The 25,736-nt window shown below is 47.2% G+C and overlaps 1 protein-coding gene across 2 annotated transcripts in view; it reads right to left on the reverse strand.

Annotated features, from left to right (window-relative positions):
• The window catches only part of ASIC2 (acid sensing ion channel subunit 2), a 1,016,483-nt gene that overhangs the window by 11,398 nt on the left and 979,349 nt on the right, over nucleotides 1-25,736 (reverse strand). For both annotated transcript variants that reach the window (XM_045488090.1, XM_045488089.1), the window contains exons 4-5: nucleotides 2,800-2,950; nucleotides 738-794 (exon numbers count right to left, since the gene is read on the reverse strand). In XM_045488090.1, the coding sequence (XP_045344046.1) occupies nucleotides 738-794; nucleotides 2,800-2,950 (208 nt within the window). The remainder of the gene's footprint in view (nucleotides 1-737; nucleotides 795-2,799; nucleotides 2,951-25,736) is intronic.

Genomic DNA, 25,736 nt, shown 5'->3' on the forward strand with positions numbered 1-25,736 from the left:
GAGAGATGTCTTTGTACACATCTTTCACTCTTCTCTAAGGCCGGCGCCTCCCCCCCACGATCAGTCCTTCTGGAAGCATCTGGACACAGGAGTCCAGAGCTGTCCTAGCTTAGCTCCAGCAAATGCAGCTGCTGAACGAACTTGAGTCCCTATGATTTAAACATGCTCTCTGCTCGTCTTGATCATAGACCACTTCCCAGGTGCAGAGAGAGGCAGGCAGGTGGAGTGAGTCTAGCTTTGGGGTTGTGGCTTGTTTGTCGGATCTCCTGCACCTGAAGTTTTCCAGTGGGGGATTCCAGCAGTTATTCCAACCCACGAGCACCCAGCCAGAGGAGGAGGAGGGGGAAATGCACAGCAGCTGCCCCTTCCCCCCTCCCCTGCCTCCTTCGGTGCCCACCCGGATGTCTACTGTTCATTCATCCTCTCTCCATCTCTGTCCCTTCCTCTGTGCTCCCCAGTGCTCTCCATTCCCCCGAAACCCACCCCTTTTCTACCGCACCTCTCTACTTCCTCTCACTCCCCCAGTGCCTTGCCAGCCCTCATCCGCCTGCATCAGTTTCCTCCCCTCCCTCTCTCCTGCCTCCTCTCCACCTTCCTCTCCAGCTCCTACAGTGCGGCAGCCCCAGCCAGCCTCTCCTCCCCCCCTCCGGTGCCCCTTCCGCCCTATCTCTCCCACACCCAGAACACCTCTGAGGTCTCAAGCTCAGCCCCCACTCCCTTTGTCCCCCAGTACTGACCTAGGGCAGGCTCTGCGCACTCCTTGTGCTGCTCAGGAGTACAGAAAGGGGCATCCCCTGCAAAGAAGAGACACGAGGAGACGTACTCAGGCAGCAACCCCTCCCTCCTGGGCTGGGGAAAGGGAATGCATCCTGCAACCGGGGAGGAGCAGCAGTCCCCCGGCAGTCAGAAGGGAATCACCCATAAGAGCTGGGGGCAAGTGGGGGCGCAGTGTTACCCAGAGCCAGGGGATTAGGTCTGCTCTGCTCTGGGAGCTTGGGCAGGTGAATATAGGGTCTGCTTAGCTAACTTCTCCCAGATTGCTGCGCTGGCCCAACTAGCTCAGGTGGGTGACAGGTGAGAAAGCCTTGGTGGCTGAAAGTAGAGACTGGCAGAAAGCACCTCTACCTCCAGGCACACATCTTCGCCTTTAACTCACACGGTACCTCCGGAAATAGGAAATACTGTGTCTGTTTCACCCCTGAGAGTCTTGAGGTTAAAGTATCCTGCCTTCCCAGGACATCAGAGCTAGCAGTGATGGAGGTGGGTTTTGAATACACTGGTCTGACCAGTCGGACCCTGAGGCCAGGGCCACACCTCTGCTGTCTGTGAACAAGCCCCACTTTGTAAGTTTCTTGCCCTTAATTCGGTAACAGAGATGCCAGTAAGAATGTCATGGGTAGAACGGTTAAAACCTCTACTGCTCGCTTTTGGCTCGGGGGAACCTTATTGGCTGGTGATCCAGTCTGAGCATCAGGCAGGTAACATTCACCAGTGCTGTATCCTTCTCTATGGTCTCTCAGTAGAAATCCAGACGCCACCTCCGCCCCCCAACCCCCAAAACCCGGGCCTGGCCTTTTTTTTTTCCGGGTGCTAAAATTAAACCTACCACAATGTCCTTTCCTTACTATTTCCCTAAACACCCTTTTCAAGAGCTGAGAGCTGGTATGCTTCCTTCTTTCCAACAATAACAATGTAACTGGTGTTTCTCTTTTTGCTCTGTCTTCTGGGAAGCTCAGAGGCAATTTTAAAGATCAACAATTATACAATTAGATTTCTAGAAAAACTTACTGATTACTGATGAAATAGAGTTTAGCTACAAGCTAAATCTGAGTATTGGTTATAAAAGAAAACAATTGGTAATGAATTAAATGTCTGATATAAGGATTTAGTTAAATAAACTTAAAGTATGATATGGCCATGAAATGGTAGCCATTGAATAGGATAGCAAAGCTCCCAACACATAGTAGATCATCAGTCAATACTACTTTTGGTTCCTCTCCGCATGTGCTAATAAAATGACCACTGACTTTTGCACTTTTATATTTTAGCCTAATTTTATCCTCCTAACAACTAATGATTGTATTTTAGAGATAATGAAGGTAAGAACAGAGAGATTTAGTAACTTGGGCCAGGTCACACAGCAGATAAGTGGAGGAATCTGAATTAGAAGCCAAGGTCCCTTCCTCCCAGCTTGTCATCCTTCCTTCTCTGCTGCGAAACCAAACTCTTCATGCTTGAATTAGCCCTCACGCCATGCCCCGTCCCCTGCACCCTCACCCCACCCCTCGTGCTCCTGCCTCTGATTAGCCGACTACCTCTAATAAGATGGCTACATTCATTGTTAGTCTGACACCAGAAATATCAGCACATGTGCATCTATTTGCCAGCTGAGGGACTTTTGCCTCATCTGAAAGAGTGCTAGACATTTGGATACGAGAAGGAAACCATCTGGATGAAAGCAACAGACACCTGGATGTTTGAACAGGTGCCACACCAGGATTCAAGAATTGCAAGGGCTCCAATACCTGGACACTGAACCCTAGGAGGTAAGAGCAGCAAACAATTAACAAGCACGTTGAGCACCGGCAGGAGCATTCTTTAAACATCTGGACACTTCTGGACACCAGGATGCTGCCCTGGTTGCTAGACTGGTTGTTTCCATCTGCCGTCCACGGGTTTGGGACCAAGTACTAGCCTTTCCCAGAACAGCATCCCTGTGGGTCCTCATGGAGTGGGTACAGTGGTTCCCACTAGGGTGAGAAGTGCACAGAAGGTCTCAGGCTGTCCCTTGGCACTGACCTGGCATGTGCACCATACGACAGTTGCAATTCTCCACGATGTAGCGCGTCTCACAGTCGATCCGACAGGCGGTGATGCTGTAAACAGGAAAGAAGTCGAGTCCCATCTCTGAGGATCGGCACTCACCCCACGGTGGAGGCAGGTATGTGAGCTGCAAGACAGGAAGGTGGGGGCAGCAGTCAGCCCTGGAGGTTCAGCATCGACAGCCTTAATAGTGCATTCACTTACTTATTCAATCAACAAACGATTATTGACCATCTGCTACAGGACAATCTAGCTCCATTGACCTCATAGGGTTTCCATGTCTGCCTCCAATACTCATTTTCCTGTCTTGTATAACCTTCCCATAAATGCCAATCTCAAAGTCTCTTACATTTGCCACGTGTCTTTCTACCTCCATACTTTGTCATCTCCAAACACTTGGAATGACCCAACTAAATTCTACCTTCTTGGCTGGGAACATTGGGACCCCAGACCTAGACTTGGGGGCCAGAACCTTCAGAGGGTCCAGGAAGAAATGGCATAATCAATGTTATTTATGATCTGTGGCCCAGACTAGAGCACTCTTCCAGTGTCATGCTATGGATGAACTCCTTTGGGGAAAATGTCCTTATTCTCAGAGGTCCAATGTCCATAGAATGCTGTCATGCCTATGGTACATGCCTGTTGGGACTGGGGAAGGTGAAGGGCAAGGGAAATGAATGGCTGTGAGCACTTATGTGTGAAGCCCGAACTAAATCCTTTATATTTATCTTTTTTATTTAATTGGAGAAAAAAAATGCAACAAAATGCATGTTTTTAGAGCACAGTTCAACAAATTCTAAAAAATGTATACACTTGACTGGGGCGCCTGGGTGGCTCAGTTGGTTGAGTGTCCGACTTTGGCTCAGGTCATGATCTCACGGTCTGTGAGTTCGAGCCCCGAGTCAGGCTCTGTGCTGACAGCTCAGAGCCTGGAGCCTGCTTCGGATTCTGTGTGTGTGTCTCTCTCTGCTCCTCCCCTGCTCTCTCTCTCTCTCAAGTAAATAAACATTAAATTTTTTTTTTTTAAATGTATACGCTTGTGAACCTACCACTTAAATCAAGACCTAAGACATTTAAAAAAAAGTTTACTTATTTATTTTGAGAGAGAGTGTGTGCACATGTGTGAGCAGGGGAGGGGCAGAGAGAGAGAAAATTCTAGGCAGGTCCTGCACTATCAGTATAGAGTTGGACGTGGGGTTTGATGCCAACCATGAGATCATGACCTGAGCCAAAATCAAGAGTCGGTTGCTCAACCTACTGAGCCACCCAGGCACCGTAAGACCCAAGACATTGAAAATCACCCCACAGAATTCCTTCCTCTCCCTTTCCAATCAACCCCCACCCATCCACCCAGCCAATCTCTGTTACGGATTCTACCACCATAGGTTGGCTTTGCCTGTTCTCAACCTTCATGTAAATGAGAACCTACACTGAGTATTCTTTTGTGTCCGGCTTCTTTGGCTCAACATAATGTTTTTGAGATTTATCCACACGGTTGTGTGCCTTAGTTCATTTTTTTTTTTTTAAATTGCTGAATGGTTTCCCAGTGTATAAATATACCACAATCTGTATCCGTTCACCTGATGACGGGCCCTTGGATTGTTTCCAGTTTTGGGTAATTATGAAAAAGTCCCTGTTAACATTTATGGACAAATCAGTTCAGTTTTTGGACACATACTTTCATTTCTCTTAGGTAACCGGCTAGGAGTAGGATAGCTGGCTTGTTAAATAGGTCTCGGGGTAACTTTTTGTATGAAACGGTGAAACTGTTATCCACAGTGCTAGTACGATTTTTCATTACCACCAGGAGCGTATGAGAGTTCCAGTTACGCTGTACCCTTGCCAAATCTTGATTTTGTCCATATTTCTAATTTTAGACATTCATGTAGGGGTATAGTTATATCTCATTGTTGTTTCTATTTGTGGTTCTCTGCTGATTGATGATCTTGAGTGCAATTTTATGTGCTAATTGGCCATTCATATATTATCTTTTGTGACATGTCTTTTCAAGTCTTTTGCCCATTAAAACAACTTGCTTACTTTTTACTTTTATTATTAAGCTGTAAGAGTTCTCCATATGTTCTGGATACAAGTCCCCTGTCAGATAGCATGTACTGAGAATATTTTCTCTCTACCTCCCATAGTTTGTGGCTGACTTTTCATTTTTTTAATGGTGTATATTTTTCCTACTTTTAAAAATCCCTCATTAAGATGTCATTTACAAATAATAAAATGTCTCAACGTTAATGGACAATTTAATGAATTTTTACAAGCGTGTACACCCTGGTAACAAGCATTCCAATCAAGATACGGAGCATCTCCATTAACCCCCCAAAGTCCCCTCCCCAGCCCTCAGGCCATCACCGATCTGCTTTCTGTCATAAATTGGCTTTGCCTGGTCTAGGATTTTATATAAATAGAAGCATACAGCATGCACCCTTTTGTGTCTGGCTTCTTTTTCTCAGCAGAATGTTTCCAAGATTCATTCATGCTCATGCATGTCTCAGTAGTTCATTCCTTTTTATTGCTGAATTTTACTTCTTCCTTTCTGGTCTTTATTTTTTATTTCTTTTTCTTGCTTCAGTGCATTGGCCAGAAACTGTATATTGTGTAACGTTGGAAAAAACTGAAGAGAGAAGATATCCTTACCTCGTTCCTGATCGTAGGAGGAAAGGGTTCATTAGTTCATTATTAAATGTGTTAGGTATATATATATTTTTTTCCCTAGAGGCCCTTGTCAGATTGAGAAAGTTCTCTCCTGTTTCTAGTTTGCTGAGCACTTTTACCTTTCCTGGGTATTGAGTCTTGACAAATGTGTGTCCTGTTTCTACTGAGATGATCACATGATTTTCCTCCTTTGTTCTGTTAATATGGTGAATGATACGGATTGATCTATAGATGCTGAACCCACCTTGCATTTCTGGCACAAGCCCCACTTGGTCATGGTGTATTTATTATCCTCTTTATATGTTGCTGTATTTAACCTACTAGTGTCTTGTGGAAGATTTCTGTGTCTATGCTCATGAATGATATTGTATTTAATTTGCTTTTCTTGTGATGTCTCAGTCAGGTTTGGTATTGTGGTTATGCTAACTTCATAAACAAAATTATAAATTGTTTCCTTTCCTCTTTCTCTATTTTCTCAGTTTGTGTAGGCTTGGTATCATTCCTGTCCTAAATGTGAAGCCATCTGGACTTGGTGATGGTGTGTGTGTGTGATGATTTTTAATTATGAATTCAATTCCTTTAGTGGATTTAGAGACATTCAGACTTCCCATTTCTTCTTGTGGTGGTTTTGTTGTGCTGTTTTCCAAGGAATTTGTCCATTTCATCTAAGTTGTTGAATTTATTAGCATACAGTTGTGTATAATATTCTCTTATCACTTTTTAAATGTCTGAAAAATTGGTAGTAACGTCCTCTCTTTTGTTTCTGATATTAGTAACCGGTGTTATCTCTTTCCTTGTTGTTTTTGATTTCCAATTTAATTATGCTTTGATCAGGAAACATACTATCCACGTTCCTTTAACATTTACTGAGATTGAGTTACAGTGCAGTGTGGTATATCTTGGTGAATGTTTCATGTGCACTTGGAAAGTATGTGTATTCTGTAATAGTTGGTGTAGGTGTTTTATAAAAGGCAGTTAGGTCAAGTTGTTGGATAGTGTTGCTCCAATCTTCTATAGTTTTACTGAGTTTTTGTCTAGTTATTCATCAATTGCTGAGAGAGAAGTGTTCAACTCTCTAACTAGGACTATAGATTTGTCCATGTCTCCCTTTAGGGCTATTTTTGCCCCTTGTGTTTTTGAAACTTACCATGAGGCACCTACACATTTAAGATCACGATATCTTCTTGGGGGATTGATTCTGTTATCGTTGTGAAATAACTCTCTTTATCTCATGCAATATATTTGTCTTGAGGTTTACTTTGTATAATATAGTCATACCAGCTTTCTTATACTTACTGTTTATCTTTTCCCATTCTTTAACTTTTTTTGGTCCACCTTTTGCTTTTAACCCATCAGAATATTTTTATATTTAAGGTACATTTCCTGTAAACAGCCTATTTGAGTACTGCTGTTTTACCTTGACAATCTCTGTGTTTTAATTGGAGGGTTTAATGCATTTACATTTAATATTATTTTTGATACAGTTGAGTTGAAGTCTACTATCTTGCTCTTTGTTTCCTTTTTGTCCCCACTGCTATTTCTTCCTTTGTTCTACCTTCCCTGACTCCTTTTGGGGTAACTGAGTATTGTTTTAGGTGATCATTCCATCTCCTCAATTGGCTTTTGATTTATACCTCTTTGTATTATTATTTGTTTAACTTGTTGCTCTAGGATTTACAGTTTTCATCCTTATCAGAATCTATCTTGAATTAATATAATACCACTCCACATATAATTCTATTTCCATCCCTTCCTGTCCTTTATGCTATTGCTGTCATATGTTTTACTATTACATCTGTTATAAACACTATGGTAGGTACACTGTTACTATTTATGTCTTAAGCATCCCATTCATTTTCAAAGAAGTTAAGAAAAAAAAGAAAACATTTTATATTTACCCACATGTATATCATTTTCCCTGTTCACCATTCTTTTGTGTAGATCTGAATTTCCATTTGCTATCATTTCTCTTCAGGCAGAAGAACTTTCTTTATTATTTCTTTTAGTATGAGTTCACTTGTGGTAAATGGTGTCCATTTTCATTTATCTGTAAGAAGTGTTAATTTTGTCTTTATTTTTGAAACATATTTTGGCCATGTGTAGAATTCCAGCTTGTGATGTGTTCTCCCCCCCCAACCATTTCAAGGGTATTCCACCATCTTCTGGCCTGTTTTTGATGAGAAATCAGTCATAATTTTTTCATTGCTCCTCTCTATGTATTATGCCTCTTCTCTCCTGACTACTTTTAAGATGTTGTTGTTTTAGGATTTTAACTACATCATACCAGACGTGGTTTACTTTGTATTTATCCTGCTTGGGGATCACTGAGGTTCCTGAATCTGTGGAATGATGTTTTTGAACAAAATTGAAAAATTTTTAGCCAATATTTCTTCAATTATTTTTCCCCTCCATTCTTTGTCTCTCTTCTTTCTGGGATCCTATTTATATGCATGCTGGTTTGCTTGATACTGGTTCACAAATCATGGGTGTTCTGTTCACTTTTATCAGTCTTTTTTCTTTCTCTTTGTGTCTCATTTGAATAATTTTTATTAACCTGCCTTCAAGTTTGGTGTTCATTTATTGTTTTCTATCTAATCTTCTCATAATCCCATCCAATATTTTTAAAATTTCAGGTAATTGTATATTTTAGGTGAAGGTTGGTATGTAATTTTTTTTTAATTAAAAAAAAATTTTTTTAATGTTTATTTTTGAGGAGGGGGGGAGAGAGAGAGAGACAGAGTATGAACATGGTAAGGGCAGAGAGAGACACACACACAGTCTGAAGCAGGCTCCAGGCTCTGAGCTGTCAGCATAGAGCCATACACGGGGCTTGAACCCATGAACTGTGAGATCATGACCTGAGCTGAAGTCGGTGCTTAACCAACTGAGCCACCCAGGTGCCCCTAATTTTTTTTTAATGTTTATTTATTTTTGAGAGAGAGACAGAGCATGAGTGGGGGAGGGGGAGAGAGAGAGAGAGAGAGAGAGAGAGAGAGAGAGAATCTGAAGCAGGCTCCAGGCTCTGAGCTGTAAGCACAGAGCCTGATGCGTGGCTTGAACTCATGGACTGTGAGATTATGACCTGAGCCAAAGTCAGATGCTCAACCAATTGAGCCACCCAGTCCCAAGGTGTAGGTTGACATTTACAAAAAGTTTTCATATCTTGCCTAAAAGTTTCTCATCATTTATATCTTTCTGTAATAGTTTAACATGCTTATCATTGTTATTTTATTTTTATATACTTAAAAAATATTTATTTATTTATTTAGAGAGAGAGAGAGAGAGCAGGAGAGGGGCAGAGAGAGAGGGAGAGAGAATCCCAAACAGATTCTGTGCTGTCAGTGCAGAGCCCAACCTGGGGCTTGATCTCATGAACTGTGAGATCATGACCTGAGCTGAAATCAAGAGTAGGACACTTAACCAGCTGAGACTCCCAGGAGCCCCTAACATGTTTATTATTGTTATTTTATTTTTATTATTAAATTTTTAAAAATGTTTGTTTATTTTTGAGAGAGAGAGAGAGAGAGAGTTGGAGGGGAGAGAGAGAGAGAGAGAGAGAGAGAGGGAGATACAGAATCAGAAGCTGGCTCCCGGCTCCGAGCTGTCAGCACAGAGCCTGACATGGAGCTTGAACTCACAAACTGTGAGATCATGACCCGAGCTGAAGTCAGATGCTCAACGGACTGAGCCACCCAGGTGCCCCATATTATTGTTATTTTAAAGTTACTGTTTCTAATTCCAACACGGGCTATATGCGGATCTGTTTCTACTGGTTGTTTATTTTTCTTTTCATATTTTCCCTCTTTTTTTTTCATATGTCTAGTAATTTTTGATTATATATAGGGGACATAACCCTTTAAAATTTTTTTTTAATGTTTATTTGTTTTTGAGAGAGACGGAGCATGAATGGGGGAAGAGGAGAGAGAGAGAGAGAGGGAGACACAGAATCTAGAACAGGTTCCAGGCTCTGAGCTGTCAGCACAGAGCGTGATGTGGGGCTCAAACCCGGGAATGGTGAGATCATGACCTAGGCCGAAATCAGACACTTAACCGACTGAGCCACCCAGGTGCCCCTGGACATAACCCTTTTTGTTTTAAAAAAAAATTTTTTTTTTAGCGTTTATTTATTTTTGAGACAGAGAGAGACAGAGCATGAACGGGGGAGGGGCAGAGAGAGAGGGAGGCACAGAATCGGAAGCAGGCTCCAGGCTCTGAGCCATCAGCCCAGAGCCCGACGCGGGGCTCGAACTCGCAGACCGTGAGATCGTGACCTGAGCCGAAGCTGGATGCTTAACCGACTGAGCCACCCAGGCGCCCCGACATAACCCTTTTTTAATTGTATCCTGGATGTTGCGAATAACTCTTTATAGTGACTCTGGGTCAGTTATCTTCCTCTGAACAGTATTGAGTTTTGTTCTAACAGGCAGTTAAATCAATGGTGAATCACTGGTTTTGTTTGGTCTTAGAAGGACTATTTAGGCTCTGTTTACGGATGGGCATATTTTAGTTTTGCCCTTGATTCTGGACCATGCCCTTTGTCTTGGGATGTGATCTTAACTCCTGTGGAATGACTCATCTGGCATTTCAGTGGCAAGTTTGAGGTATTTATGAAGTCTCTCCAACTTGGTTGTACTTGGATATCAAGTCTGTCTCCCCTCAGTGGCAGCTGCTGAAGTTACTGCCCATTTCTTTCAACTGCTGTTTTTCTCCTGAGCTTCTGGGAGTCCCTCCCTATCTGTATGAAGTTCGAAGTTCAGTCTAGGACTTTAGGGAGGTTTATGTAAAAATGTGGGGCTCCCCATCTGGGGCCCCTCCTTTCTAGGATTTCTTTCCCAATTTTTGGCCTTTCAGGCAACCCTAAATTCTGACTTCTGACTCCTTAACTTAATGGCTGCTGTCTCCTGCTCGACCTCTATCCCCAGGATTCCCTTAGAACTTGGCGTGCCTTCACGGGGAGGTCAGGTAAATAAATGTGTCCTTCACTCAGCGTGGTTCCCTTCCTTCAAAGGCTGTGTAGCCTCCCGTTTCTGCCTGCTGTTAGTCTCTCTCCAGTGCCATCAAACAGTTTGTGCAGGGCTTATAATTGCTATTTCCAGGAGAGTTTGTCTGATACAAGCTACTCCACCATTACTGAGAACCAAAAGCTTCTGTACTTATTTTATGTAACATTCACAGGGCTCCTTTGAGGTAGGTGTTTCCATTCTCATTTGATTAATGAGAAACTTGAGTATCAGAAGGTTAAGTAGCCTGTCCAAGATCACAAACCTAATCAGTGGCAGAGCCAGCAGATGGACCTGGGAATTTCTGACTCCAGCCTTGTGCTTATCACACTACACTGCCTCTCCAGTGGCTGGAGAAGGGCTGTAGGAAGGGCTGTACGTGGCCGTAGGAAGGGAGACACGCTCCAAGGAGGACTTTGCAGAGCGTTTCTCTTCCTTTTTATCTAACGGTTCTTTTCTTCATTCTTCCTCATGGTTTGCTTTACTCTTTCATCTTTGGAGCTCATGAGTTGACCAGGATTTTGCACAAATTTCCTGTATGACCTTGGATAAGTCGCTGCTCTCCTCTGGACCTTAGTTTTCTCATCTGTAAATAGGGAAGTTTGGCGGGGTAGGGGGTATCCTATGATTAGAATGGATTGGATCCTCTATGTTGCTCAATATTGGATCATTAAACATACAAACTGGCTTTGGGAGAAATGAATCATGCCTTTTGGCAAGGCTGGGGGTCTTAAAATGATGTAAATTCACTTTGGAGGGGGAGCTCATTTCTTTGTCTTCTATTAAAACAGGTGCCCACAATGGGCGGACCAGGAATGTAGCTGGTGAAGCTCTGATGGTGAGGATCCAAAGTTTGTTCAGGGTCAGCCACTTCCCTTTTATCGCAGAGGTCATGTCCCGGATGCCCCTGCTACCCTGCTGTGGCTGGTTCGTTATCTGTTCTGTCAGCTTTCCTGAAGCCTCACACACAGTAGCTGGAAAATCACAGCATGTAAAACATCAACTCTTGCTTACCAATGAGTGTCTGAAAGCGGGTTGGAGTATTTGTTTATCCTGGGCAAGCAAAGCCTCAGGGGGACCCTGAAGCACTGTCTTCAGATATCTGAAAGGCTGTCTCAGGGAAGAATGAGAGTTGTTTTCTGGTTTCCCAAGGGAAAGATAGACACAAGAATAGTTGTAATAAAGGAAGTGGATGATGGTAATGTTTATGCCTGCTGCAAAGCACCGTGGTAGGCACATTACATGCCTTACTTAATTTAATCCCAAAGAAGGATTGGGGCGCCTGGGTGGCTCCGTCGGTGAAGTGTAAGGGTCTGACTTCAGCTCAGGTCATGATCTCACAGTTCATGGGTTCGAGACCCGCTGCTGGCTCTGTGCTGACAGCTCAGAGCCTGGAGCCTCCTTCAGATTCTGTGTCTCCCTCTCTCTCTGCCCCTCCCCTGCTTGTACTCTGTCTTTCTCTCTCCCTTAAAAATAAATAGACATTAAAAAATTAAAAAAAAAGGAAGGATAAATTCTGGCTCAACTTTCTAACCTCCTGTACAATTCAACAGTAAAATTACCGCCTTGAGAGTGAATTCCCCATCATGAGGGGTGTTCAAGCAGAAGCTACGTGAATCCTTGCCTGGAATGGGAAGAGAGAGAGAGTCAAGCACTGGGTGTGCAGTACCTGAGAGGGCTTCTAAGGTCTCGTAAGTCTCAATGTCTAATCATAGATCCCAAATCTATTCTTTCAGTTTGAGAATTAGAGGCAGTGGAACGAGCCAGATAGAATCTTGAACCCCACTCTTTCACGGGCCAGCTGTGTGACCTTGGGTAATTCGTCCACGCCCACCGTTAGTCTCCTCATCAGATCAAATGATATCAGTGCCCTGCAGGCGACAGGTGCTCACCAAGACTTGGTTCCCAGCCCCATCGCCTAATAAACTCCTTCATGTTCCTCTGCCTTTTCATTTATGCAACAAACAGCTCACAGCTCCCCATCTGTTCTCCTATAGTTCAGTTCCATAGACCAGCCATCTCTGCCCTTTTGGAGTTGAGTTACTTTGAGTTGGGTTTATTATGATAAGGACTCTTGCCAAGTCCAGATAACGCCAACCCACTAGATCTAGGGGTCAGGAGCTGGGAGAGAGGAGAGACGCCTGGGATTGAGCCTTGGAGTGTTCTCGCATGTACCTGACATCTCACCCTCCCTTACCCTTTTTATCCCCTGGGCCATGGAACTTTGGATAATTGCTGAAATTTATGAGCCGAACAAAGAACTCAGCATTTTTGCGGTGGAATATTCTGGTGCTTGCCTTTCAGTGCTTCACTGTCTTGAGGCTTCTGTCCACAGTTGTTTTCACTTTATAGAGAGAAGCTTGTGTTTGCTGCCAGCCTGCCTGGGGACATCCTGTGCTGTTCCTCGCTCCCTGGCTTTCCCTGCCTCCCCCAGCCCACAGATCCCGAGGTGTGCCAGCAGGTGGCGCTACAGTTAGCACAGCTGCCCAAGGCCTGTCTGCAGCTTGAGCAACCCGGAGGGAGTCAGTGGGTCTCCCTTGCCAAGCATCCTGGACTTTTCCTTGTGTCTGCAGCCTCCATTCAGGCCTTGGCTGCGATGCTTCTTTGGTTGGGTGGGGGGGTGTACCGGGGTTGCAGAGGTGAGTAAAACGGGGCTCCTGTTTGCCCCAGTCCTGCTCCTGCCAGCATCATAGGGATGTCCCCAGATCCCTGGGGCCTGTCTTCTGCCTCTTCCCCCAGCCTGTACAGCTGAAGGGTAGTGGGCAGAACACGGCACCATCACTGATAGGCTAAGTCACTTAACTACTCAGGGCCTCAGTTTCCTGATCTGCAAAACAGAGCTAATAATTTGTAACTTACAGGGCTTCCTTGCAGGTTAGATGGGAATAGGCATGGCACCTTGCACAATGTTTACACGTGTTTGTTGTCTTTAGGTTAGGGAAGCACTTACAACAGTCCTTCACTCAAGGTGTCAGTCTGGTGGCTGGTCCCGTGTGCCTGTCCTAACTGGCATCCCCTCTCTAGCCATACCCATAGGAGGGAGATCCCTGCCCTCTGGATCTCAGGCCTCTTAGTGCAGGGTCTGGCACATAGTAGGTGCTCATACCTGCTTATTGAAGGAATTGTCCCACCCTACTTTGTCCTAGCCAAGTACAGAGGAGGAGTGAAAGGGGCTGTCTGCTCCAAGCCACACAGAAGAAGAGGAGCCGCCATGTTGGTCCCCGTAGGCTCTGCATTGACATAGGCTCAGCACCAAATCACATCTGAGTCCTGGACTAGTAAACAACGGGCTTTCCTGCGTGACCTCAGGCACGCCACTCAACCTCTCTGGACTTCTCTGTCCCATCTGTAGGGGGCAGGGCCCTAAGGTACTATGCTCTGAGAGGTCTCAGTTTCTAGGATCAGGTGACCATGAGGTCCCCCTACCTCTTAGCCAGGCCCTGTGATCTCCCTCTCATTTTTCCACCTTCCACTACAAGTGCAAACTTCTGCTCTGCCCACCCAGATGGAGGGGGATTCAGAGCCTGCTTTTGAGACATAATTTTCAGTTTGATGCTTTTATTGCATCCTGCTGAATGATCTAGTGTGTTCACAAATGATCATATTGTACTCCTTTTAAATAATACTAAAATCAAATAAAATACCCGAATCAAATCTACCAATGAGTCACTAACGGTGGCAGCAATGGGGTCTCAGGGGAGACATGTCCTTACAGAAGCAGTGAGTTCTGCTCACTGCCCCATCCCCCATCCCTGCGGGTTCAGTGACAGTTCAGCCCATAAGGTCAAAGCACAAAGCGATGGCATCAGGAAGAAGCGAAAGTCGTAGAGACTGAGCAACAAGGACACCCGCCAGTTTGCGAGCACTTGCTACGTGCCACGCCCTGTAGCAGGAGGGCAGGCAGCTTTCAGAACATCGTCTTTTTCAGTCCTCACAATGACTCTGTGAGAAGAAGTACTGTGTGCCCAAAAGACTGACTGTAGACTAACTGAAGGTATAGCGGCAGCTCGAGCATTTAAGTGACTATGCTCATGGAATTAGAACCCAGCAGTCTACACTTGTTACAACTACCTCCATTGCTTGCCTAAAGAAAGAGTCTACCCCGGGCGGGGGGGGGGGGGGTGCACAGGAAGTAGACGCAATTCTTGGGTGGGTGGGCAGAGTTTGGAGCAGAGATTTGAGAGATGGGAACATGGGTTCTTCAGATCCCAATACGGGAAATACTGCACAGATTCATTGAACAGTTTAGTCCTCCTAATAACCTTGCCAGGCAAATACTGTCATCCCCATTTTACAGATGAGCAAACTTGGGTAACTTGCCCAACACCACACAGTTGAGAAGCGGCAGGGGCAGAATTCAGACCCAGGTCTGTCCAACTGCAGGGCTCCTGATTGGGGGTCAGGAGACCTCCTAATCTTGGCTCTGCTGTTACCCTGCTGTCCTCTCTGGGGGCCTTAGCTTTTTCATCTGCAAACCCGGTGACTGCTCCCCCTGCCCTCATCCTGGGTACATGGCAGACATCACCAATCCATCACAGATGTGGTCTTAGAACTTAAACACTGCCATTTCATTGAAATTGGAACCAAGAGGAAATGTATTTGGGGAGGCTTCATCTGTAGAAACCATCAAACTACTCATCAGTGAATATTCACATAGAGCAGATAAGTGCTCAGACTGAGCAAATTATTATATACTATGTAAAATTCAGAATGTGACTTACTTGTAAGAAGAGTGACCATAACCTGCCCTCTTAGGTAGGAGCATCCCTGACTGGTGTTTGGACCATTTGGACCAGAGGAGGATTCACCCAATCAGAACTCAGCGATGCCCCAGTCCCGCACAGAGTCCCACACAGAGTTCTTCGTTGTGTTGGCTGGAAACTAGTAGTAGTAGCTGGTGCAGCACTTTGACAAGCAATAAAAATCAACTTAAAAATTACCCATGGCTGGGGCGCCTGGGTGGCTCAGTCGGTTGAGTGTCCGACTTCGGCTCAGGTCATGATCTCACAGTTCGTGGGTTCGAGCCCCGCGTCGGGCTCTGTGCCGACCACTTGCTCAGAGCCTGGAACCGGCTTCAGATTCTGTGTCACCTTCTCTCTCTGCCCCTCCCCCACTCACGCTTTGTCTCACTCTGTTTCTCAAAAATAAATACATGTAAAAATAAATTTAAAAATTACCCATGGTTTGTGACTAATAATAAATAAAAAGGTGTATCCATTGCAAATATGTCTATGAGTGGGAGACAATAAGAGCAGAAAATGGTGAATTGTTTATACAAAAAAGCAAGAGGATTTTTTTTTTAAAAAGACTGTAACTTGCCTCATTCTAACATGACTTTCACCTCTGGCTTTGCTGGCCCTAGATATGCCTCTGAAGCTCTACAAGAATCCTTCTAGCTTTGGTTGGATAATAGCCAAATAAATAAATAAAAGAAAACTCTCTACAGTTTTATTTTCATCCATCCATCCACCCATCCACCCACCCATCCACTCATCCATCTATCTATTCATACATCCCTCCATCTACCTGCACCCATTCATCTACTCATCTATTAATTCATCCATCCTCCCATCTACTCACACCCACCCATCCACCCATCTGTCCGTCCATCCATCCATCCATCCACCCAGACCCACCCATCCATCCATCTACCCATTCACCTACCAACCCATCCCCTTTCCATGAGTCCAATAAACATTTATTTAGCATGTATTCTGTTCTAGGAACACTGGTAGAAATTGAGGCTATGACAATGAATGAGATGTGGTTCCTATGACCATGGGACTTGCAGCCCGGAAAGAGCAGCCATGCACGTAACAAAGCAAGCGCTATAATGGATGACACCATACACAAGTAGTGGGGGCACTGAGGACAGAATGGCCAGGCCAACTCAGAGTGGGGGGCTCAGAAAAGACTTTATGGAGGGGGTGGTCACTTTAAGCTGAGTCAAGTAGGACTATGTGGTTCATCGTGCAGAAAAGAAGTGGGTGGAGGGAACTGCCTGGGCAAAGCCACAGAGGTAAAGAGAGGCCTGGCCTGGCAGGGGAGCCTCAGATAAGTAGCAAGATGAACGTATAGGTGAGTGTCAGGCAGGATTGAGCTGCTCAGTGGCCTGGGTGACTGAAAGTTCTCCATGATGGTCGCTGTGAATCCTGTGCACGCAGTGAATATGCATCGCTAGCGGGAGACAGTCCCTGCTAACCCTCCCCTCCCTGCCCTCCTCTCCACTGCTGATGGAAGAGCTGCCTTGGCGGAAGAGGGTTTTTAGTGTGCCTGTGCATGCCAGTGCACCATTATAATCACATCTTCATCCGGACACAATCTCCAGGGCGAGTGCCGTCGGCACTGGCAGTGTGCTCGCGGCAAATCGCCTTGGCGCCTGATTTGTTGGTGGAAACAGGCAGAGGCAAAGTGTTGCTTGCTGGGATGCAGGCGAGGAGGTGGCCTCACCCAGAGGAATGAGCTTGGAGGCACACAGGCCTGGCTGGGCCACTTGCAGGCCAAGGTACAGGGTATCTCCACTCCTTCCGGGTAGAGCTATTGCCTTCCTTATGTGTTCCTTCATCTTATCCCGTCCAGGCCCAGACAGATTATCCCCTTGGCTTGTCAGTGCTGCCGGGGTCCTCAGGGTATAGAACTAGGGGGTCGTGAATCCCACAGTCCCTTCTCTGACCTACAGTCTCAGCTCTGTAAGTTGGAAAATGGCCATTTGGGTTCCAGGCTGCCTCTCTGCCCTGCATTTTCTTCTCTTCTTCTTCTTCTTCTTCTTCTTCTTCTTCCTTCTCCTCCTCTTTATTTATTTATTTTTTTTCCTGGCTTCATTTCCAGCTAAGAAAACCCCAGTCCAACTTCCACCCTCAAGCATCATCGACTGAGGAGTCAGGAAGAGGCCAGCAGTCTGACCTCTCTCTATGCTGACCTGGACTATCAGAGCTGCTGCGGACAGCTGTGCAGGGCGTGCACTGCACAACAGCAGGAGGTCCCACTCACAGGGACTGAAGTGTGAAAGTCACCTCCAGAGAGTGCACGGGCAGCCCTGAGCAGTCTGTTTCCCTCTACTGCTATCCCACCTGGGGCTTCACTCGCTCCTTGGCTAGCCATCTAGCTTCAATCCCAGTCACCCCACTGTTTCCCCTTCAGATACGTTCCCTTTACAGATTGGCCTCTGTTCACAATCTCTTTTAGAATGGGGGCCTTTGATGACCTTGCTTTTGTCAATGGGTATATTTGAAACAGAAGTTGGGTCTGGGTTGAAATGTTCACTTAACAGGCTTTCTTAAAGTGGAACACACCTCAATGCATTTCCGACAGTTTTGGTTCTTGGCTCCTTTCAAAATCCACTTTCCACACATTTGAGTGGGAGCAGGGTTGGGAAGAGTGGCCCATCATCTCAGGGTGCCTTCTGCCCAGGCCAGAGAGAGTAGGTGCTAGGTGGGCTGGACATAAGGCACGCCTGCCCAGTTCTGGCTTCCACAGCCTTCCTGAGGTCTTCCCCCCACCCTGGGGTCCAGTTACCCTCCCACCCCCCACCCCCACACCCACCTGTAAGCTTTCCACAAAACCTGGAACAGATTCTGGGCCAGGTAGGAGGGTTTTCAGCCCACCGCGCGCGATTTCTGGATGTTGTCGACCCACAGCAGCAACCACATGTGTGGCTTCATGAATCTGCACAAGAATTCTCCAGGTGGGGGTTGGGCAGCTTCCCTGAGGGGCTCCCAGCAGCAACTCCTGCCCTACACCATCCCAGGAGACCTCTGAAGGCCCAGCAAGGGTGTCAGAATGGGCCACGGCCGGCTGCCTTCTCCCTCTGGGACTCTGCTGCTGCAGCAGGGACCCCAGAGCAGAGTCCACCCTGGAGCGCCTGCAGAGGCCAGGGATGGATTTCCTCTCTGGGCTGGTGACTCCGCATGATTAAGGCTCCAGCTGCACCCCTGCAGGGCCTGAGATGGCCCTGCAGGGAGGCTCTGTGTGCACAGAGCAGTTGCCATAAAATTCATCTTCTGTCACCGCCTTCCTGTAGCTTTTCCGTGGGGGTGGTGGATGTTTACGGCCATAGAGCATGTGTGGATTCTGGAAGGGTGAGTGCAATCGAAAGTTTCTGCTCTTGAGCCACTTGGCTCTCAGACGCGAGGGCGAGTTCTCAGGTCTGATCCTTCCAGCTCCGAGCTGCTGGAGCCACAATTAAATGGATCTTATGTAATTTTCCAAAGAGGGGTACCTGCTTTGTATCTAGGCTGTTTATAACACCACACCGGGTTCCATAATTCTCCAAATAATTAATATTCATGGGGAGCTCATTACAATTGTGGAAGCCCATCGATCACCACCTATTAGTCCTTCAAACTGTGGTTCCCTCACCACCATCCCTAGAAATGCCACCATCGTTGACACACCGCGTCGTATTTCTTACACAGGCCAGAGTACTTTACAACTTTAAGGAAACTTTCTTTTCCACTAAATGATTCTAATTTTGTATGGCTGGGTTGGTTGTCTTGCACGGCTCACGATGATAATTACAAAGTCTAGGTATGCGTTTCCTCATCTGCATAACAGGAATAATTAGCTCTATTTCATAGGGTTGGAGGAAGCATTAAATGAGATACCCACCACAGCATTTGGGACCGTGCCTTGGTGGGGGGCGGGGGGAACCTCCCCTTTGTGGAGATTTGGTACAGGTGGGGTGGGGATTCTGCTCACTGCTGCCCCTTGTGGTCCCCAGGATGGGCCATGGCTGCCTGAACCGCACTGGGAGGAGGTTAGGGAAGAAAACTGTGGCAGGGAACCCTGTTCACCCAGCGTGCCCAAGACCTTGACTGAAGGCCTGAAGCCCAACCCAGAACTTTGACAAGAAGATGTAAATGACCCATGAAGCCCTCAGGACAAGAAGATGTAAATGACCCACGAAGCCCTCTGCTGAGGTTCTCTTTATACTGAATGTGGCTGCTGGGAAAATCCACCCCCGCCCCCGGGCTACAGATCTGAACTGAATGGCTATTCCTTGGTCTGACCTACCTCCCAGCAGGATGCACCTCTGTGCAGAGACAGGAAGCAAGACAGGGCATCTTTGGTTGGCAACATGCCGTCCCTCCTCCTGCGTTCCCAAGAAGCCACGGTCTGGATTGGGGTCGATCAGACCTAGTGTCAGATCTGGGCTCTGGATGACCACTGACACGTGACACTTCTCTACAGGTGTCAGTGCCTTTATCTGCAAGGTAAGATGTATATTGGGTCTGTATAGAGCTGGTGCTCAAAAATGTCATGTTGCCCATCCCGCTTTCCTCTTCCCCGACTCAGAGGAGCGTCGGAAGAAATCAGAAGCAATATTGACTTAACTACAAAATGCTCAGATGTTTTCCCTGCTGCTGTGATAAAGTAGGCTTTGAAGCGAACCTTCCCGTGCAAGTCTGGATCATCACAAATGAGCAGATGCAAACTGTCAGCCCACGAGGAAGTCCCGGGTGTTTGCCTTTCAAAGAGGAACAAATAACCCCCGTTTGAGCTCTTTGTGAGGCTCCCTGAGCTTGTCCCATGGTCCTCAGCCCTCAGCCGTCCTTCTTGGTGGTGGGGAGGTGGCATACCCCGCCATGAAAGAGGTAGGGGTGGAAGGGGAGGCCCGGGCTGACACCCTCTGGTAGGCACTTTGCATAGATTAAGCATGAGGTCAGTACTGCTGTTATCCCTGTTACGGCAGAGGAGGAAACTGAGGCAGAAATCTGCAGAGACTTGCTCCAGGCCTCACTGCTGGTAAATGGTGGAGTCAGGATTCAGAAGCCCTGCACCGCTGTCCTACAGGGTCTGCTCCAAGGTAGCCCTCTGGGTCTAAGCCTCACGATGGCGGCCGGCGCCCCTGGAAAGAAGCCATTCATTATCAAAGACCTACTGCGGGATTCCTGCATGTCTCAGGATTCTCCGCTGAAGGTCTTTTTCCCTCTCAATGTGGCACTGCCACATTACTTCCATGTCACAGGTAAGAAGACTGAAGATCAAAGCAACATGATCGGCCTGAGATCATCTAATAAGTTGAAGGCAGGGTTCGGACGAGAACCCAAGGGTTTTGACTCCTGGTCATACCCCACATTGAGCCAGCTCTCTCTCCCTCCCTTGCCCCATCCAGCCCTCATTTTGGGTTACTGCCCAACCACCTAGGAGAGGCTGGATGATCCCATATGGGGAGTCGGCCATCACACTGACCACAGCCAGATTCTAGTTTTGTCCTTTCCTGGGAGCCTCTTTGAGCATACTAGTAAGCTGACTTATCTCTGGGGTCTTCCAGAGAAGCCCCCGGCAGGCACCTTACTCAGGGATTGTACTGAGAGTTGAAAGAATTATGGGTTTGTATTCGGAAATTCTAAGCTTGAAACTCAGCTTTACCATCTGCTGGCTTAGTGACCTTGGGCAGGTTGTCGAACCTCTTTGAGTATCAGTTACCTCTGTGACGTAGGAATATCATTCTCCGTCTTGGAGAGTTTTTATGAGATAACATATGAATCCAACACACTGGTTATATGACACATAGCAGGTGCATAACATAGCAGAGATCCTGTCTTTTGTCACTGGCAGAAGAATCCAGAGTCTTAAGAAAATCCAGTTGGTAAAATGCACCCAAACCTGAGTCACAGCAAGGGTTATTGTAATTATTCAAGGATCCCTGATTTTCACAAAAGACTTGGCCAGGTCCTTTAAATGTCAGCTACATGTGGATTCTGCCACGCCTGTTTTCGAATCATTAGCTACTTGACAGCGACATTAGTGGGGAGAGAGAAAGAGCACAGCTCATGTTATGGAAAGCCAGCGCTAGGAGCCATTACCTGCTGGAAATCAAATCGGATCGGGGAAAAAAAAAATGGGTCTGAAAGAGTAACCCACGGAGAAGATTTCATTTATAAATATCTCTCTCACCGTCCTGCCTGGGGAGCCCATCCTTCAGTTGTTCAAGGCAAGATATGAATGCAGAGTCAGGCACCCCCAAAGGTTTCCCCCTAAACTTTAAAAGCCCGGTGACAGGTGATTGGAATGACTTCACAATGTAAGATGCCAAGGCTGTAATTGTTAATTCTTCTGGCAGTAATTTATCCTGCTATCCCTTTGGGTAGCTAAGCAGCTCCGATCAAGTTGCCCAATCGGCTTATACGTCTTCTTGATGAATCACTTTCGTTCTCTAGGTCCTTTCTCTGGGCTGTGGTAATTCTTGACACCTGCCTTAGAGCCTCTGTCTCCTGCGGGCGCAGAAGGGAAGAGCTATCTATCAGGAGGAACACGTGGAAAACAGAGAGCTCCTGGCATTGGGGGAAGTTGGCAGGTGGGGGGCTGAACCTTCTTTTCAGGATGGAGAGGCCAGGGCACGGGATGCAGGACACGATGTGTACTCACTGACCTCCCGGCACCCCTGGATCAGGGGTGGCTGGGCAAGCCCCATCCGATGAGCTCCAGTGAGTATCCAGCCATCTTCACCAAGACAATGTCACGTGATAAACTGTGAATCCACTGCACAGACACACCCAGGCAGCATGGCAGAGACCGTGAGGGCTCAGGTGTTGGTGTTCTGATCTTCTGCCTGGGGTGGGTAGGGGTTGCCTTTCCCAGCCCCCTTTGCCCCCAGGTGGGGCGTGTGACTAGTTTTCACCTATGAGATGTGGGTAGAAGTGATGTGGGACTCCTCTGCTGAGGCGGTTGAGGGTAGATGCCCCCGGAGGAGGATGGAATCGCAGCGGCGGGGGAGGGGGGGAAGAAACCTAGATCCCTAAAGAACTGTGCGGAGCAGAGCTGGGCTGTAGTGTAGGCAAGGAATAAACATCTATTGTGTCAAACCCTTCAGATTTAAGAGGGGATTTAAAAAAAATTTTTAAATATTTATTTCTGAGAGAGACAGAGTGTCGGTGGGGGAGGTGCAGAGAAGGAGACCCAGAATCTGAAGCAGGCTCCGGGCTCTGAGCTGTCAGCACAGAGCCCAACACGGGGCTCGAACTCACGGACTGCAAGGTCATGACCTGAGCTGAAGTCAGATGCTCAACTGACTGAGCCACCCAGGTGCCCCGATTCAAGAGTGGTTTATGGCAGTTAGCCTCTCATGCCTATGGCAGGCAATACCTGATGTAGCAGAACTCAAATCCTCAAATGTAAGGAAATCCCAGGTGGCAGTTTATCCTAAGTTAGGTGGGTGGCTTCTACTAACCAGATAATACATTATAACTCACTTCTGATGGCTGCTACGTGGACATCCAGCTATCACTTGAAGAACACTGGAAAGCCAAATCCTTAATTTTAGACCTTATGAATTGTCCCTATTGGGAGTTGGAGGGAAGGTCATGGTCTTTCTATAAAAGGACTTGGACCTCCCCCTCTCCCCCAGCCTCCGCTGGATGGGTGAGAAGTCTGATTCCATCTCGCCAGTCCATGCAAGCGTCCCCTCTTCTCCACAAGTTGAGACCATCACCAGCCCCCTCCTGCACCATTGCAACAGTCTCCTGACTGCTCCTCCTGCCTCCCATCTGACTCCGGCCTGACCTTCCTAAAATGTGAACTCAGCCGTGTCACCATCTTCCCTGATGAATTCCAAGCTCCTTTTCTTCCCGAGGCCCTGCTCGCTCTGCTGCACTGCCTCACCTCTCCTCTTGCCTTCCCCCAAACCATCAGGCTCCCTTGGCCTCTCCACATTTGTTTTTCTGCCTCCCTACCTGGATGGTTCTTCCTGCTCCTTGGTCTGCAACCACCTCATTGGCTTGTAAGGCTCAGCTTGTGCCCCTCTGCCAAGAAGCCTTCTCCATCCATTCCTTCTGCCTTTGGACCGCGGTGTCCAGGCTTGGGTTTTATCCCAGCACCTGCAACACTTTATTGTAGTTATTGGCTGACATGCCCACCTCCTACTAGCCTTCGAGCTTTTTGGAGGGAGTCAGCGGGAGACAGATTTCTCTTTGCCAAAGCTGGCACAAGGCTGGGCTCCGCTAACGGAACTCTTGGCTCTGTGATAGCCGAGATGGTTACCATCGCAACTTTCCCTCCCTGGGCCTCAGTTTCTCCAAAAGCGAATCTGACAGGCAGCTTGCCCTTGGTGGTCTCTTCGGGCCTTCCCAGCTTCGGTATTCCAGGATTCTATAATTTTACCACGAGCACAGCGCAGTCACGTGAGGGAAATCAATACTCAGAGTTTTTCCTGAGCTGTGTCTGTGCAAGCCACAATTCTTCAGAAGACTGTCCTCAGGGGTGCCTGTGGCTTTCAGCTCTGCCTGATGCCAGAGAGAATTTATCATTACAGAAAAGCTTATGGTGCAGGTTTAGTAACTGTGGCATCTCGGGCGCGCTGGTGCTTCATTTATCAAGTAAACACCGCTTGGTCATTTAGACTTCAGTCATTGTGCTCATAAGCTATCACTCAGATACAAACGTTGGGGTAGGATGTCCCCTTTTATTGACCCCGATGAGAGATGGGCATGGCACGGGGAGCGAGGCCCTCTGGAGGCTTGCTACTTGGGACAAGGATGCTCTGATGCCGGGGCAGGTGAGGAGTGGGGGGCAGGAATTCTCAGCACTCTTCAAGCCACGCCGTTAGCAGGCTCAGGGAGCTCTGCTGTCATGGGGCATGTGGCCTTGGGCAAGTTTCCCCCTTCACAGAACCAGTCCGTGTTGGCATTCGGGTCAGGGCTCTCCTTTCTGCATTTCCCAGGGTGGCTCTGGGTGGCTGCCTCCCTCCCAGCATGCTCTCAGAGTTCACTGCTGAAGCCAACTGTGTCTAATCCAGCTACCTTCATTGGTGTGGTTTTCATCTTTGGTTCTCTTTATTATTAATGTCTATGTCTTTGTAGCTTGTTTTTTTTTTTTTTAAAGTAGGCTCCATGGCCAATGTGGGGCTTGAACTCGTGACCCAGAGATCAAGCGTCACATGCTTTTCTGCCCAAGCCAGCCAGGAGCCTCTCAGTTACCTTCATGGGTTCAACAGCTAAAAATAGTGAGAATTCAGTGGACGTTTATGAAGCTGGAAGCCCCTCTCTGCCAATTGCCTGGCCTTGAGCATGTGGGATTTGGTCCCCCATGGCTTCCTGCAGAAGGATTCCTTGGGCATCCTCCACTCAGTTCCGCCCAACTGACTCACTCTGACCCCAGGGCGGCTCCTCACCTACTAATTGGCTCAGTTGCCGAGTATTTTCCTGTCCTGCCCCAGGGCTACTCATTCTCAAGAGCACTTCTGGTTTTCTAAGGGCCACCTGAGGTCAGCAAGTCTTCTGAGAACTTCCCACATCCTTGTCTACTTTGCAACCCTTTGTTATGGCTAAGTTTGCTCATTTGCATTTCAAGTCTTGCCTCCTCCAGGAAGCAGTCCTGGCTAATCCCTCCTTCTCCTTCTTCTTGGCTCCAGTAACACTTCCCTTGATCACTGGGTACTTTGTCCTGGGCCACCATTTCTCTTTCTATGATCTGACATCTTTTTTAAAAAATTTATTTGAGAGAGATAGAGAGAGAGAATGAGCAGGGGAGGGGCAGAGAGAGAGAGAGAGAGAGAGAGGGAAAGAGGATCCCAAGTGGGCTCTGTGCTGATAGCAGAGAGCCCAATGAGGGGCTCGAACCCATGAACTGTGAAATCATGACCTGACCTGAAGGTGGACCCTCAACGGACCGAGCCACTCATGTGCCTTGATCTGATATCTTTCTATCTGTCCCAAAGGCCTCAGGGGCTTTGGGAACAGAGCCTTCCTGGTGGTTCTTCATGACCCCAACTTCACCTATTGTAGGCACCCCTGAAGGCTCTCATTAATTTTTTTTTTGCGTGGAGGCATGACAGAAATTGGAGAAGAGCCAGCTCCTAAGATGAAAGTCCAAAAGCTTAACCTGGCTTGCCAGGCCCAGCTTGATCCAGCCTTGCCTGTTTCCCAGCCTCTTCTCTCTCCACTTCCTGATCCCGACTTTATGCTCTGCAATAAGAATGGCTCAAAGCTGGTTCTTGCCTCTGCGCCTTTTCTTAAGCTGTTCATGATGCCTGATGGCCTTTCCTCCCTCTTTTCACCCAGCTAATGTTTACCAGTCCCTCCAATAGCAACTCCTCCAGGCAGCCTGCCTTGGCCTTGAAGTTTGAGTGAGCACCCTTCTTCTGGACTCCTACCCCTACTCCTACTCCTACCCCTACTACTAGTACCCCGTGCTTTGCCTCTCCTAGCACATTATCACGAGGTTCCCACATTGGTTGGCCTCACCAGACTGTGAGCTTCCCAGGGGTGAGGCCATTGGTAAACATCTGTGGGTTCCCAAGATGTGCAG

The sequence above is a fragment of the Leopardus geoffroyi genome, chromosome E1 (genome assembly GCF_018350155.1).
Source record: "Leopardus geoffroyi isolate Oge1 chromosome E1, O.geoffroyi_Oge1_pat1.0, whole genome shotgun sequence".
Classification (NCBI taxonomy): Eukaryota; Metazoa; Chordata; class Mammalia; order Carnivora; family Felidae; genus Leopardus; species Leopardus geoffroyi.